Source organism: Colletotrichum destructivum, chromosome 5 (assembly GCF_034447905.1).
Source record: "Colletotrichum destructivum chromosome 5, complete sequence".
In the NCBI taxonomy this organism is placed as follows: Eukaryota; Fungi; Ascomycota; class Sordariomycetes; order Glomerellales; family Glomerellaceae; genus Colletotrichum; species Colletotrichum destructivum.
The window spans coordinates 4,251,225-4,264,872 of record NC_085900.1 but is presented as its reverse complement, the minus strand read 5'-3'; the positions used below and the strand labels follow the sequence as shown (position 1 = coordinate 4,264,872).

Sequence of the window (13,648 nt, the reverse complement as noted above, 5' to 3'; positions counted from 1 at the left end):
GTGTACTGGCCAAAAGAACAAGCACGACAATAGGGCAGTGACGGTATAGTTTCTCAGATACGGCGTCCTTCAGCATAGATTGGCGAGGAATGGTCGATTGCGACCTTGGGTATCAATGTATAAAAGCCAAATCCAGAGCACCTATACCCCACCAGTCTTTCCCAGGAGTTAATGTCCCTAGGCACTACGTCCCCCCACCGGTGCTTCTATCGAGGACTTGCCGCAATAGGCCGCCAGATGCACCGGTCCTCCTGCCAGAGTTGTTGACTCTCAAGTTCCCCAGCTTGTGAACACGATATCGATCCTCTTTTGCGGTCGAATCTGCGGCTGCCGAGTGGGAAATAGCCTTTGGAGGTCGCTCTGTTTCCTTTCTCAGCTTATGGACGCGGTATCGATCCCCTTCCACGATCGGAGCTGCGGCTGCTGAAGTGAGAAAAGGCATCGGCGGTCGTTCCACTTCCTTTCCCAGCTTATGGACGCGATATCGATCTTCTTTCGCTGCCGCCGCCGCCGCCGCAGCCGCAGCATCGGCCTTTTGCCGCATTTCCTCTTCCAACTTCCTCCTCTGCTCCCGCCTCTTCTCCTTCTTGCGCTGTTTCTCATCACTGTCGTTTCCAGTAGTGTCCCTCGATTCCTCCTTTTTGCACTTCCGTATTTGCTTCTCACTGAGCACCCAAGGCTGCAGAAGGACGTCATTCCGAAACCGTGTGCGCCGTTCCCATAGCGCCACCTCCTGCTCCGTAGACCTGATGATCCTAACCTTTTCGATCTTGATCTGCTTCTCCTCACGAAACGTCGCGAGGCCCCCCTTGACGTCGACGACACTACCCACGTCGACGTCCAAGCAGTCCGCTGGCGGCTGCGGCTGCGGCCTGTTGCCGTTGAACCATCCGACCGTGCCGGGTTTCGGTGCGCTCGTGTCCAATAACGGCGGCGTCTTCAGTACGACGACGCATTCGATGCACGCCCCGCTGCTGTCATCAACCGTGTAGATGCGCCGGCCCGGGAAGTCATCGACGGCGACAACAATGCCAACGATACGAGCCCATTTGATAGGCAAGTTATTGTGGAAGTAGAATGCCTGGACTGCGGAACCGTGAGGTCATTAGCAAGGGCTTGGTAATGTATCCTTCTTTGCAACATACCTTCATATTCGGGCACGGATTTCAGGGCGTGGATGTCGGATGCGTGCAGGAGACACCAGGTGTTAAAGGTCGGGGAGAGGTGGAGGCAGTATCGCGGATAGAGGCCTGCGGATGAATCGCTCGTCATGGCATGATCGGTTGGGGTCAGCGGGGCTGTTTCTACCCAGATCTGACTATCATCTACGAGATGGACTGCTAGCGATCAGGAGTTGTTGGTCATTCGACGAAAAGGTGCGACGCGTCGAGCATGTGTATGTGGAGAAAATAGTGGTTGGCCTGGGGACGTGCATGTCTTGCAGGAGCGCTGGGGTGCTAAAATGCCCCGCATCGTGGCGTTAGGCAGCGGTTCTTTCAATGCGCTAAGCAACATGCACCTTCGGAACAGGTCCAAGGAAAGAAGGGTGCAAAAGCCAAAGGGCATCTTCGTCGTAGATAAACATTTCAATGTAACGCCATCCATCATAATGTAAGCCATTCCCGTCGTATTATGCCTGCTGTGATCCATAACCCAAGACGCCGTAACCACACCTGCCAGGTCTACCGCTTTGATCTCCGTCCCGCGTTTGCGGGTTTGCTCTCCTCTGTCTTGGACTTCTTCAACCGCGCAGCAGCAGCCTGGAAGGCCTCTTCTGACGGCTCTTCCTCTTCGACGGCTCTCCTCTTGCCCTTTTTGGGCTGGCTGGTGGGCCCATACTTGGCGGCAAGGTCATCTAGGAAGCCGGCGCGCTTTTGCTGGTTACTCTTGATGAGCGCTGCCAGATCATCCTCGCCACCTTCCTTCGCCTTCTTCCGTCCTTCGGTTGCCTTGCCACCACCAAAGAGCTTATCGTGTACGCCCAACTCCTTGGCGTACTCCTCGGCCTCTTGCGCCTCGCCCTTTGCTGCCTTGACGCGGGCCGCCTTGGACAATTTGCTCTCCTTGGTGTATCGTTTGAAGGTCGGGACATCTTTACTGGCAATTGCATCGTCGATGATGTTGCGGAAGCGTTCGTCATCCTCGAGTACGTTGCTCAGCATCACCGTCTCGTAAATCTTGTCCATGTCGCCCTTGTGTTCCGTGTAGGCAAGCAGTACATCATCTTTCTCCTCGTCGGAGCCCTTGTACTTCTTGGCAAACTTTTCGATGGCGTCTGCAGATATCGAATCTCGGAATTGTTCGCGGTAGAAGTCGGACCAGTTGAAGCCTTCCGAGTCGACGATGGACTCAGAAGTCGAGCCTGTGGAATCATAGCGCTTGCGTCGTGCCGGGTCGGACAGGACGGCGTACGCAAAGGCAATGGACTGGAATTTCTCCTTCGCCTCGTCTCTCTTATCGTCGGCGACCTTGTCTACGCATCAAACGTCAGCTACAGTTGGAAGGGTGGGCACGTCTTTTTCTTTTCCGTCTACCTGGGTGGTTTTTGAGAGCTGCCTTCCGGTAGGCTGACTTGATCTGGTCGGCCGTAGCCTCGCGCTCTAGTCCAAGAACCTCATAGGGTTCAATTACAGGAGGCTCCTCCTCAATCAAATCGTCTGGTGAAGACATTTTCGGGGTTGTGATGGTGATGTAGATGTCCAGATGGCAAGAGACGGAAAGTCGGAGCTCTGCGACGCGGTCAAGTCGGCGGAGACGCGACAGCTAAAGTGGTGGGCCGGGAATTAGCGCCAAAGGTGATGGGGTGCGTCAAGACCGTTCTGAGAGCCGTGCGTCTGGGATTGAACCATCGGCGGAACGGGGAGTGCGGCACCGATTGATGTGGACCCCTCCTGGGCCGAAAGGATCATGGAAAGATGCCCGGCCTTCTGAGCCTCTACATCCGACAGTTCACGAACAGGACAGTTAAGTCACATTCAATGAGACTAACTCATACGAGTATCAAAGTACCGCGAAGCCATTGCCAACTTCTCCTACGTGTACAAAAAACAAAAAAAACGGCACTTTCATCTTTCGTGGCACATTCCTCGAAAAGCTCGAAAATGACATCAGGGATCGATGACATTCAACCCGCGCCGATTGCGCCCGGCGATCACACAGCATATCTCCAATATGCACTCTCGCTCGCGAAGCAATCTCCGCCAAAGCCTTCCAACTACAGGGTTGGAGCCTTGCTCGTCAACCCCGCCAGCAACACAGTCGTCTCAACGGGTTACACTTTGGAGCTTCCCGGTAACACGCACGCTGAGCAATGTTGCTTCATGAAGCTAGCCGAGAAGCATGAGGTGGCCGAGGAGGATCTCATCTCGGTGATCAAGACGCCCTTAGTCCTTTACACCACCATGGAGCCATGCTCAGTCAGGCTCAGTGGAAACCTGCCTTGCACCAACAGGATCCTCAAACTGCGATCTTTCATCAAGGCTGTTTACGTTGGCGTCCAAGAGCCGGAAAAGTTTGTCAAAGACAACACAGGGCGGGGTGCTCTCGAGAGAGCGGGTGTCGATTTCGTTCACATCAAGGGTTTGGAGGGCGAAATACTGAAGGCCGCTACGGCTGGCCACGTCAAGAACCCGTCATAGGCAACTATCTGCGGCTTTTGTTGGTCGCTGGGCGTTGGTGGTGTGGTCGCTGATTGTTGACAGCAAACGGGTCATATGACTGGTGCCTCTGCCAGTCAGGCACAGAAATCTTTCACACATATGTCAAGACAGGGGTTCTACTCGAAGATAAGAAGAGGACATCGAGGTTGCTGACGCAATGAAGACCGAATCAGCCGGCAGCAGCAGACAAGGATAAATCAAACGTGAAGGGGCGGTGTGCTACCAAGGGAGCACAAGGAAAAGGGAAACGAAACGATCCCTATGGAAAACATGGCTGTCGATCAGAAACGTTGTTGCCGCTGATCAGATACTTTGCTTCTGATTGTCACCAGTCGGTGGCAGTCTCTTGCTTCCAAGTTTAAACTGTGTTTTCGAATGAAAGAGAATATTTCTCCATCATGCTTAATGTTTGCAGAAGGTCAATCAGCCACTTCCAATACCAAAAGTTGTGAATTGTGACAGTTTGCCCTTGATTTGGTGTGGCTGCGGCTTGTCAATTTGGGCTACAGATGGAGACAAACATCAGAATGCAGCCGCAAAACAACCTTGGAACTGACTGCCTGTTACAACCAAACGCCTTTGCCTTTGTTGGTTAGTGGAGGCTAGGCACCGCAAGCCTTCTTCTATTTCGTGCGCAAGTATCACACATCCTGCCTCATTTCCAACAATCAGCAATCCCTGGGTTGTCATTATCCTGTTGTTAGGCCCTTTCTTCACCCAGCAATTGCTGAGGTCCAATCGAAGCCACCCCAGTTGCCCAGGTAAATGTGCTAGCAGGGTGTTACAGCAGACAAGTAACTGCTGGCTAAGTTTGTGAAAAGAAGGGTGGCTTTTCGCCGATGACTCAGCCTGTTGGTTGGGGCCCATAAAGGTCAAGCGTAAATGTGCTAGGTACCTACGTTATGTACAGAGTACCTCTGTACCATACCTACCTTGTAAACTTTTGAGTTTTCTCCACTTAACCCACACATCACACGTGGGGCCGGGTCTCCAACTTCAGCCTGTCCCTCACATCCTAGAGGTAACGTCCCCATTCTCTTACACCGCAACCTCACTGCAATACTGTTACTGCGTGCCTAGCTAGCTCTAGGCTTGCACGGCCTCCAACATTTGCCACCAACCTTTAATTATTCGTTTACAGCATCATATTTGCTGTCAATCGGCATCACCCAATCCGTTTGGCAGCGAGCAGGCAGGCCGACCCATGCTCTCCTCCTTCCGACACACAAGACGGGCCTCCCGCAACAACACATAAGCGATAACGTTGCAGATATACCAATAACTTCTCTACCCCGGCGTGATTAAACACTCTTTTAATATACATCAACACTTCACTACTCTCGTTGGACGAATCTCAACACTCGCCTAAATCACAACCTATCCTTATCGGACTCCCACCTACCAGACTTACACCCATCCAATGGAGGATGGACGTGGAGGCTGTGGTCGCGGCGACGGCGGTCGTGGCCGAGGCGGTGGCGGCGGACTCAGAGGAGATCACGGCGGTGGTGGTGGATTCAGAGGAGACCGCGGCGGCGGCGGCTTCCGAGGAGATCGTGGCGGAGGCTTCCGAGGTGGCCAAGGCGGCGGTGGTGGTTACGGAGGCGATCGCGGAGGCAGAGGCGGTGGTTTTGATCGTGGTGGCCGAGGTGGCCGCCGAGGTGGCCGCGGTGGTCGCCCTCCACCATTTGACGGCGAGGGATCTTTCTACGGGTACGTTCAGCATCGCAACTTTGTCTCTCGAATCAACTAATGGTTGTTTAGTCAAAATACTCCCTCAATTCCTCGGCCCGACAACGGTGTCACTGAGCTCGAAAATCAGATCATCAGGTCCCACCAGGCGAAGGACACCAGCCTCGTCAAGAAGATGAGCAACATGAAGATCACCGAGGCTAACGCAGCCGCTCTCATGCCCCGTCGTCCTGCTTACGGCACTTTGGGTAACAAGGTTCTTCTTTGGGCCAATTACTTCCGCTTGACCGTCAACCCTACCGTCATCTATCGATACAATCTCGAGGTTCGTAAGGGCGAATCAAAAGAAAAGGAGCCCGCCGGCACCGACAAGGTCAAAGGCAAGGCCAAAGAGAAGGTTCAGGATGGTGGTGGCGACGGTTCCCCTGCAACGATTCCCGCTCGCAAGCTGAAGATCATCCTGCAAAATGCTCTCGAGGAACTTCGGAAACTCGAACCCGGCGCCATTGTCGCTACCGAGTTCAAGAGTCAGCTCGTTTCGCTCAAGAAGCTCAAGTTGGCGATCAACCCGATTTATGTTGTCTTCAAGCAGGAGAGCTCCAATCGCCAGGAGACATATTCCGTCAAGATCGTTGGTGAGACGGAAGCTCCTTTGGCTGACATGAAGGAGTATTTGAAGACAATGATCGATAAGAGCGACCCGGACGAAGTCAACTTCCCCAGGTTCGCGACGTCTGTGGACGCCCTTGGCGTTATTCTGGGTTACACTCCACGGGCGAGTGAACAGGTCACCGCTATTGGCAAGGGTCGTTTCTTCCCGTGGGGTCCCGGAGCAGCCAGCGCCCAGCTTGGTTATAACGACCCCCTCGCCGCTATTCGGGGTTATTTCCAGAGTGTCAAGCTCGGCACCGGAAGATTGCTTCTGAATGTCAACGTCACCCACGGTGTTTTCAAGACCCCGGTCAACGTCCGTGAGCTTTGCCACTGGTTCAATGTCATCAACGTCTTTGGTGACGGCAATCCAGCCAAAGCCAAGGCTGCTCGAATGCGCCTTCGTACTCTGTCTAAGTTTCTGGCTCGCACTCGCGTCGCGGTCAAGTTCCGAGACTCTAACAACAAGGAGATCACGGGCAAGAAGACTATTCTTGGTCTTGCAGATAGGTTTGAAGTTTCCCAGACAGTCTTGGGTAGGGATGTCTTGTTCCGCCCGGATTTCGATCACGGCGGCCCCCAGGAGGTCAAGTTCAACTTGCAGCCGCTCGAGGGAAAAGACAAAGTGATGAACAACAAGGAGCCCGGCTTCTACACCGTTGAACAATACTGGACATGGAAGTACGGCAAGGCGCCCGATAAGACGATGCCGCTTGTCAACCTCGGAACGCGCGACAAGCCCATGTTCTTCCCTGCCGAGCAATGCACCATCATGCCTGGCCAAGCTGTTCGTTCAAAGCTCACTGGCGAGGAGACCACGGCGATGCTCGACTTCGCTTGCCGCTCTCCCTTCGCCAACGCCGTTTCCCTAACTTTTGAAAGCTGTTCGGCATTGGGCTTTGACGACAAGCTTCTCGACGACTTCGGCCTTAAGGTAGACAAGAAGCTCCTTACAGTCAACGGCCGCGAGCTGATCCCGCCTCCCGTGTCCTACAAAAATAAAGACGTTACCGCTCGAGCAGGCTCTTGGAACATGAACGGCGTCAAGGTCGCGAAGTCTGGACGCAGGATTGAGGCTTGGACGTGGGTGCGCATCCTGGACGGTAGTCGGCAGCATCAAACCCCCGAGGTGGCGGCCATTGTTGGAAACTTTGCTCGTTTCCTCGAAACTAGCGGAATCCCAATCAACCAGCATACCGCCTACGGACAGCAGCGAGAAATCAACGTCAGCCAAGGCAATTACGATGCGCCTATTGACAATTACTTCAACAAGCTGAAGCACCATCTCAAGGGCAACACAATGAACTTCTTCCTGCTCGTCGTTCTTCCGCGACAAGAGACTGCACTCTACGGCATCATCAAGAAGCTTGCGGACACGCAATACGGCATCCACACGATCTGTGTGGTGGAGAAAACCTTCATGAAGGATAGTCCGCAGACTTACGCCAACGTCGGACTCAAGTGGAACTTGAAGAACGGAGGCGTCAACCACATCATCAAGAACCCTATCGATATCATCAGAGCCGGCACGACCATGGTAGTTGGTTACGATGTGACCCATCCCACGAACATGCCAAACGACAAAAATGCCGCGCCCAGTCTGGTTGGATTGGTGGCGAGTATCGACAAGGACATGGGACAGTGGCCTGCAGTGTCGTGGGAGCAGAGTAGTCGCCAAGAGATGCTGGGTGATGAACTGACTGGTCATTTCGAGGATCGTCTTCGACTTTGGATGAAGCACAACCAGAATAAGCTGCCGGAGTACATCATAATCTACCGAGACGGTGTTTCTGAGGGACAGTTCACGCAGGTTCTCGATGTCGAGCTGCCCATGATCCGTAAGGCGTGCTCTAAGCTATACCAAGCCGGCCGCAAGCCCAAGATGTCGATCATTGTGTCTGTCAAGCGTCACCAGACTCGATTCTATCCGACCTCGGAGCAGACGATGGATCCGAAGTCGCGCAACATCCGTAGCGGCACTGTCGTTGACCGCGGCGTCACGCAGGCTCGTTACTGGGACTTCTTCCTCACAGCCCACACGGCTCTGAAGGGGACCGCTCGCCCGGCGCACTACACGGTGCTCTTGGACGAGGTCTTCCGTGACAAGTACGGTGTTGGTGACGCGGCTGCGAACAACTTAGAGAAGCTCACGCACGACCTGTGCTACTTGTTCGGCCGAGCTACCAAGGCCGTCAGTATCTGCCCGCCCGCATACTACGCGGACATCGTGTGCGAACGAGCCCGCGTGCACCGTCCTGAGCACTTCGATGTCTCGGACACAGCATCAAGCATCAGTGGTGCTTCCGGCCTGACCACAGCCAGACGAGTGCATGAAAACTTGAAAAACACAATGTACTATATTTAGGGGTAAAATGGGTTAATTTGCTTTCTGGCTAGAAATTGGATCCGACGGCAGGTTCTGAAAATGCTAGTGAAAGCTAGGCGTCCTCCACGAGATACAACTACAACGGTTGCGTAGGTAGGTTGCGAAATAGATTGTGTCGGGCATTACTCAGGAGTTGTGACACAAATTCTCATCGCATACTGTGACATGCAAATCGACGTGACAGCCACGCCGTGCCGTGCCCGGGGCCGGGTACGGGGCTTGTCATCAGCCAGGATCGAATAGTACTGCTCTTTCATTGGCTTCATATTGACGTCAGCGGGAGTTTTTGAGGGGCCAATATTCTGATGGCGGGGTAGGCTCTTGCTAGGAGCTCGCTCGACTCTTCGTCATGCACCACACACTGCCTGTTAAATCCGAAAAAAAGCTCCGTCTCATAAGCTACAATCCCCGAAATCTCCTCCCCGCTGCAACTTCCTCATAGCATCTGCTGCATGAACCCATTGCTTCTATGAACTCTCTTAGAGCCCTACAGAGAATTAAGCTTGTTCAAAACACGCTCACGGCCAATCATCTAGGTGAGATATAACAGTCTGGACTCCGTTCACACCGCGTCATGGGCTTGTGTATTGATTGATTTCGGCATGCTCAGGACGAACCAGCCAGTTTACAACCATGACTGCCACAACGGATGTCAAGAACTACAAGTTCAATCACTCGATGGTAAGCGTGCAACCCCCGCATCGGCATCTACTCTCTCCTGACCATGTGCCAAGATCCGAGTGAAAGACCCAAAGGCTTCGGGTATGCAGTAAACCCTCACCACGGGCGCGTCTCAGCTTCTCGTACTGATCACCGCCAGTCAAATTCTATGAGACCCTCGGCATGAAGGTCGTGAAGCAGATCCAGCAGCCCGAGGCCAAGTTCGACTTGTACTTCCTTGCCTACGATTCGCCCAACGCGCTATCGGAGAACAAGAGCGCCTTTGACCGCGAGGGCATCATCGAACTGACCCATAACTACGGCACCGAGAATGACCCGGAGTACAAAATCAACAACGGCAACACGGAACCGCACCGCGGCTTCGGTCACACCTGCATCAGCGTCGACAACATCCAGGCAGCGTGCCAGCGCCTGGAAGACGCGGGCTACGCGTTCAAGAAGAAGCTGTCGGACGGCAAGATGCGCCACATTGCATTCGTGCTGGATCCTGACCAGTACTGGGTCGAGATTATCGGGCAGAAGCCGATTGAGCAGACGGAGAATGTTAAGGAGACGGATGTGACCACGTACAGAATGGTGAGGCCCTCGGCATGAGTAGCAGGAAGAGGGGGCGACAAAAACTGACAGATTGGCAGAACCACACGATGCTTCGCGTCAAGGACCCTCAAAAGTCACTCAGGTTCTACCAGGACGTCCTTGGCATGACGCTGATCCGCAAGAACGAGTCCAGCGACTTCACGCTCTTCTTCCTGGCCTACGGCGACCTCAAAGAGGGCGAGAGCCAGGCTCAGCGCGAGGGTATCCTCGAGCTGACATGGAACCACGGCACCGAGAAAGACGAGAGCTTCAGCTACCACAACGGCAATGACCAGCCTCAGGGCTTTGGGCATATTTGTGAGTTTTTTGTTCCCCCCTTCAAGGAGAGATGTTGGAGAGGTGAAGGGCACGAGAGCTAACGACGCGGGGGGGGGGTGCAGGTGTCACGGTGGACGATATTAACGCCGCTTGCGCTCGTTTTGAGGACTTGAAGTGCAACTGGAAGAAGCGCCTTACTGACGGCCGCATGAAGAACGTCGCCTTCCTGCTGGACCCTGACAATTACTGGGTTGAGGTTGTGCAGAACGAGAGATTTGCCGGGAAGGAGAATTTCTAAGCACGAACCAGTACAGGATAAGACTAAGTGGGTGTAGCTTGAGCATGTGAGGCAGAACGTCGTTCGGGAAGAGGAAACGATTGGGTGGGGGCTTACGAAAAGTGAAATTGTCTCCGAGTCCGAAAACTCCTGTGGGCATCGTTTGGGCGGCTGTGGTGATTGTCAGCGGCCGTTTCGAGGGCGCTAACAGATGCATGAGGTGTGCTTTTGCATGGAAAAGATCCCCCCAAAAGCAAGCCATTTGAGATATCGACTCCTGACGATGAAATCCTAAATGCTCTGTGGTTGATGCTGATGCTAATGTTGATGTTCACGGGAAGGTAACAATTACAGGGATAGAAGCTCCGGCCGGTCCGCCCCACCAGCTCATGATTCCATAGGTACCTTAGTCAGGTAGTGTGGCGCTGTAGTGCCGCTATGGCGGAACTTCACGCAACTGTCTGAGACCCACCCACCCAACCGGCCAAAAGTCGTTGACGCAACAGTCACAGGCCTTGTATAAGTAGACCCCCCCCTCGGGGATCCGATTTGTCACTTGCCTCATCACCACCCCTCCCGTGCTGCAACATCCTTCAGACGCATAGCATCAAGACGTTATCATAGTCTCCTCATTTAAACCCCACGACCCCCGCCGAACCAAGTTGATCTCTCACCCAACCTCGTGAAGGGATTACTGCAGCTCGCCCCAAATACAATCCCAAAGATACGACGGTTGAGAAATTGCAAATGCGATTCTCACCCTTCATCTCCACACTCGTCTTCACTTTCTCTAACCTCACCCGCGTCCGCGCCGCGCAGTTCGTTCGTGCCCAGGCTCCTTACGCTGCCGCACGCCCGCTCCGCGCTTCTATGCCCTCAATCCCGTTCTTGGGCGCTTTGTTTGGCTCCTCCGCATCGCAGAGAGATACCATGTCGTATCCTGACAAGAGATCCGCCGACGAGTGGCGGGCTGTTCTGAACAAGGGTATGCAGTCTCGTTCTCCTTGACCCGGTGTATCTCATGAGTCTCGGCTCGCAATCTCAAACTTTAAACTTCAGACTTGGTACCGGGCCTTGTGAGATGATTTGCTATGGCATTTGGGAGCTCGTGGATGAGATGAATGTTGTTGACCATGACCAGAACAATTCCGCATTCTTCGCGAAAAGGGAACCGAGCCCCCCGGCTCAGGCAAGTTCGACAAGCACTATCCCGAAGAGGGCGTCTACACCTGCGCCGGGTGCTCCGCGCCGCTGTACAAGGCCACGCACAAGTTCAAGTCAGGCTGCGGCTGGCCGGCCTACTTCGACTCGCTGCCCGGCGCCGTTGTGCGCCACGAGGACCGCGCCTTCGGCATGGCGAGAACCGAGATTGTCTGCGCCAACTGCGGCGGTCACCTGGGGCACGTCTTCAAGGGCGAGGGGTTCGACACGCCCACGGACGAGAGGCACTGCGTCAACAGTGTAAGCTTGTCGTTTTCCCCTGACGAGAAGAAGGCCGGGGAGGGTAGTGGCGAAGGGGCGAAAGGGGAGAGCAAGGTCTGAGCTGTAAGGGATGCGATTTTGGATGATCTGGGGTGTAGTTTATCGACAGCGTTGGTGGTGAGGCTTGGGTTGGTGTTGCGTTGTTGAGGGTGCACGTGGGAGACGCATGGGGGGACATTAAGAGTGAAGTTCCCAGTGAGATATCATGATGTATCAACAGGAGTGGAAACGAGAAATGCAAACCAATCCAAGCAAATTTCTATGCGCCCCTTTTGGTAGGAGCTGGTTTTGTTAATGAGACGAATTCAGGGGCAGACTCAAGGTACAAGCACGTTGATGCTAACGGCCTAAAACATTCTAATAGGCCGTGGGCACACTCCGTGGAGCAAGGGTCATGAAAGCACGTCGCAAGCCTCAAAAGTGCCTCACTTTTCCACTGACTCTCAACCCGGCTGCGTCGTAGCTGCCTGTGTTTTATACAAGTCGTAAGCGAAACCTAAGTGACTTGGAAAACTTAGCTACTTGGGTCGACTCACAATACTGCGACTATGGAAGTAACCGGACACAACGCCAGACTGCTGCCAGGCACCTCACATTGGTCCACTTTGCCTAACTCGCAATTATCTACCTATCGTGGAGTCTTCCGATAACACTTGCTTGTTGATAACCGTTTCTCAACGGTCGTCCGTTACTGAGCCGCAACGTCTTTAGAGTCTAAAGCGAAGCCCTCGACCCTCAGCTCCAACTCTGACACTCATCCCCATATGGCTTGCTGTATAGCCTATCGCTGCCAATAAATGCATTATTCTGCTCTACATTCCTGTTTCGTCCAAGTTTTCGTTATACAAACACTGGTCGATTGAAGTTCAGATCGGAAGCTGAGAACGAACTCCTCCAGTCAACTGGTATGCTACGCAATCTTATTACAAACAAAGCTTGAACTCACTTCCAGTGAATAAACCACCCGTACAACTTGTTTTCACGCAAGTTCCGGAGGCTAGAGATCTCTTGATACCTCGGTAAATATGGAGTATACTGCCATTGCGATGGACGGCACCATGAACGCCACTGTCAACACCGGCAACATTCTCGAGGCTAGAATACTCGCCACAGGTCCTTCTCACCTTATTAAGAAGCGCCTAGCCGACTGGTCCCTCACCCTCACCCTCACCCTCACCCTCACCCTCACCTCACCAGGCCCCGGAGCAATTATCGCAAGTCCGGGAGCTGGAGCTCGAGACGTGAGTCCTCGGTCGACCCCGAGGACCTCGCCATCGTGACGAGCAACATGCCAGAGGGTCGCTATGCGGATGAGTGTACCGTCGAGGAGGCCGATGATGACTTCTCACTGTGTACAAACGACGGCTCGCCCCGTTACAACCAGAGGGTCAGGAGCTTGCCGCAGGTCCCCTGTCCTCCTCGACCGGGCCCAAGGTCAAGTACCGCAAGCCCCTTTCTTGGAGATCTAAATGTACCTTCATGGCGACTTCAAAAAACTTCGGCAGCCTCGTCACCGCCGTCTCCGAGGTCGACTTGTTTGAGAAGTTTGCTATCGATGACAGCGCAACGTTGTCGGTTCCTCGACCTTAAAACCACTGATGCCGTCCTAATGAATGATTACACCGTCATAAAGGAGGCTGACGGGGAGATTTGTTTTGCGTCCTTCGTCGAGTTCATCTACATTCGGACCACCATATCCTGCCTCCCAGATCCTGACCACCCTGGAGGCATCCGGATCATGGAGGAAACCATCGACTGGGCCAATGGAGAGGATACCACCGTCACTTTCGTCGAGTTCATCTTCTCCGACACATACACAGCCCACACTCTTTGGTGATTCATACACAATCACCCCTACTCCAACGTGCCAACTTCTCGAACAAGCAGACATCTCAGCCCTCAAGTGAGCTCGTAAAACAAAGAGTTGCATAAGTGGAAGTGTAGGTTAGGCATGAAGCGGGAATA

General features: G+C 53.7%; 7 protein-coding genes across 7 annotated transcripts; 5 read left to right on the top strand and 2 right to left on the bottom strand.

Moving 5' to 3' along the window:
• Positions 1-32: 32 nt before the first annotated feature.
• On the bottom strand, positions 33-1,413 carry CDEST_08839 (Putative nucleic acid-binding, CST complex subunit Stn1). The gene is made up of 2 exons (XM_062924998.1): positions 1,146-1,413; positions 33-1,086 (listed from the first exon to the last, which is right to left on the bottom strand). Exons 1-2 carry the CDS (start codon positions 1,270-1,272, stop codon positions 185-187), a joined length of 1,029 nt encoding a protein of 342 aa, XP_062781049.1. The 5' UTR covers positions 1,273-1,413; the 3' UTR covers positions 33-184.
• An 85-nt stretch (positions 1,414-1,498) lies between these two features.
• Positions 1,499-2,763, bottom strand: CDEST_08838 (Putative DnaJ domain, Chaperone J-domain superfamily). Its single transcript, XM_062924997.1, has 2 exons — positions 2,535-2,763; positions 1,499-2,473 (listed from the first exon to the last, which is right to left on the bottom strand). The coding sequence occupies exons 1-2, from the start codon at positions 2,668-2,670 to the stop codon at positions 1,683-1,685; spliced, it is 927 nt and encodes a 308-aa protein (XP_062781048.1). The 5' UTR covers positions 2,671-2,763; the 3' UTR covers positions 1,499-1,682.
• A 338-nt stretch (positions 2,764-3,101) lies between these two features.
• On the top strand, positions 3,102-3,638 carry CDEST_08837 (Putative cytidine and deoxycytidylate deaminase domain, cytidine deaminase; the record flags this gene model as incomplete). The annotated part of the gene is made up of 1 exon (XM_062924996.1): positions 3,102-3,638. One exon carries the CDS (start codon positions 3,102-3,104, stop codon positions 3,636-3,638), a length of 537 nt encoding a protein of 178 aa, XP_062781047.1.
• Positions 3,639-4,632: 994 nt separating this feature from the next.
• Positions 4,633-8,502, top strand: CDEST_08836 (Putative Piwi domain, ribonuclease H-like superfamily, argonaute, linker 1 domain-containing protein). Its single transcript, XM_062924995.1, has 2 exons — positions 4,633-5,372; positions 5,424-8,502. The coding sequence occupies exons 1-2, from the start codon at positions 5,080-5,082 to the stop codon at positions 8,365-8,367; spliced, it is 3,237 nt and encodes a 1,078-aa protein (XP_062781046.1). The 5' UTR covers positions 4,633-5,079; the 3' UTR covers positions 8,368-8,502.
• Positions 8,503-8,739: 237 nt separating this feature from the next.
• Positions 8,740-10,484, top strand: CDEST_08835 (Putative glyoxalase/Bleomycin resistance protein/Dihydroxybiphenyl dioxygenase). Its single transcript, XM_062924994.1, has 6 exons — positions 8,740-8,924; positions 8,999-9,069; positions 9,123-9,150; positions 9,209-9,645; positions 9,705-9,963; positions 10,047-10,484. Exons 1-6 carry the CDS (start codon positions 8,858-8,860, stop codon positions 10,220-10,222), a joined length of 1,038 nt encoding a protein of 345 aa, XP_062781045.1. The 5' UTR covers positions 8,740-8,857; the 3' UTR covers positions 10,223-10,484.
• Positions 10,485-10,756: 272 nt separating this feature from the next.
• Positions 10,757-11,957, top strand: CDEST_08834 (Putative peptide methionine sulfoxide reductase MrsB domain, Mss4-like superfamily). Its single transcript, XM_062924993.1, has 2 exons — positions 10,757-11,186; positions 11,343-11,957. The coding sequence occupies exons 1-2, from the start codon at positions 10,949-10,951 to the stop codon at positions 11,741-11,743; spliced, it is 639 nt and encodes a 212-aa protein (XP_062781044.1). The 5' UTR covers positions 10,757-10,948; the 3' UTR covers positions 11,744-11,957.
• A 751-nt stretch (positions 11,958-12,708) lies between these two features.
• Positions 12,709-13,520, top strand: CDEST_08833 (uncharacterized protein; the record flags this gene model as incomplete). Its single annotated transcript, XM_062924992.1, has 2 exons — positions 12,709-12,833; positions 12,881-13,520. 2 exons carry the CDS (start codon positions 12,709-12,711, stop codon positions 13,518-13,520), a joined length of 765 nt encoding a protein of 254 aa, XP_062781043.1.
• Positions 13,521-13,648: the final 128 nt, after the last annotated feature.

What these genes read in the sequence shown, in the direction of transcription:
- CDEST_08838 (XM_062924997.1), bottom strand. Translation starts at nt 2,670, where the DNA reads ATGTCTTCACCAGACGATTTGATTGAGGAGGAGCCTCCTGTAATTGAA. An exon ending in AGCTCTCAAAAACCACCCAG is followed by an intron (nt 2,474 to 2,534) that starts GTAGACGGAAAA and finishes TTTGATGCGTAG; the next exon opens with ACAAGGTCGCCGACGATAAG.
- CDEST_08835 (XM_062924994.1), top strand. Translation starts at nt 8,858, where the DNA reads ATGAACTCTCTTAGAGCCCTACAGAGAATTAAGCTTGTTCAAAACACG. An exon ending in GCTCACGGCCAATCATCTAG is followed by an intron (nt 8,925 to 8,998) that starts GTGAGATATAAC and finishes CGGCATGCTCAG; the next exon opens with GACGAACCAGCCAGTTTACA. An exon ending in ACAAGTTCAATCACTCGATG is followed by an intron (nt 9,070 to 9,122) that starts GTAAGCGTGCAA and finishes CCATGTGCCAAG; the next exon opens with ATCCGAGTGAAAGACCCAAA.
- CDEST_08836 (XM_062924995.1), top strand. Translation starts at nt 5,080, where the DNA reads ATGGAGGATGGACGTGGAGGCTGTGGTCGCGGCGACGGCGGTCGTGGC. An exon ending in GGCGAGGGATCTTTCTACGG is followed by an intron (nt 5,373 to 5,423) that starts GTACGTTCAGCA and finishes ATGGTTGTTTAG; the next exon opens with TCAAAATACTCCCTCAATTC.
- CDEST_08839 (XM_062924998.1), bottom strand. Translation starts at nt 1,272, where the DNA reads ATGACGAGCGATTCATCCGCAGGCCTCTATCCGCGATACTGCCTCCAC. An exon ending in ATCCGTGCCCGAATATGAAG is followed by an intron (nt 1,087 to 1,145) that starts GTATGTTGCAAA and finishes ACGGTTCCGCAG; the next exon opens with TCCAGGCATTCTACTTCCAC.
- CDEST_08834 (XM_062924993.1), top strand. Translation starts at nt 10,949, where the DNA reads ATGCGATTCTCACCCTTCATCTCCACACTCGTCTTCACTTTCTCTAAC. An exon ending in GCGGGCTGTTCTGAACAAGG is followed by an intron (nt 11,187 to 11,342) that starts GTATGCAGTCTC and finishes GACCATGACCAG; the next exon opens with AACAATTCCGCATTCTTCGC.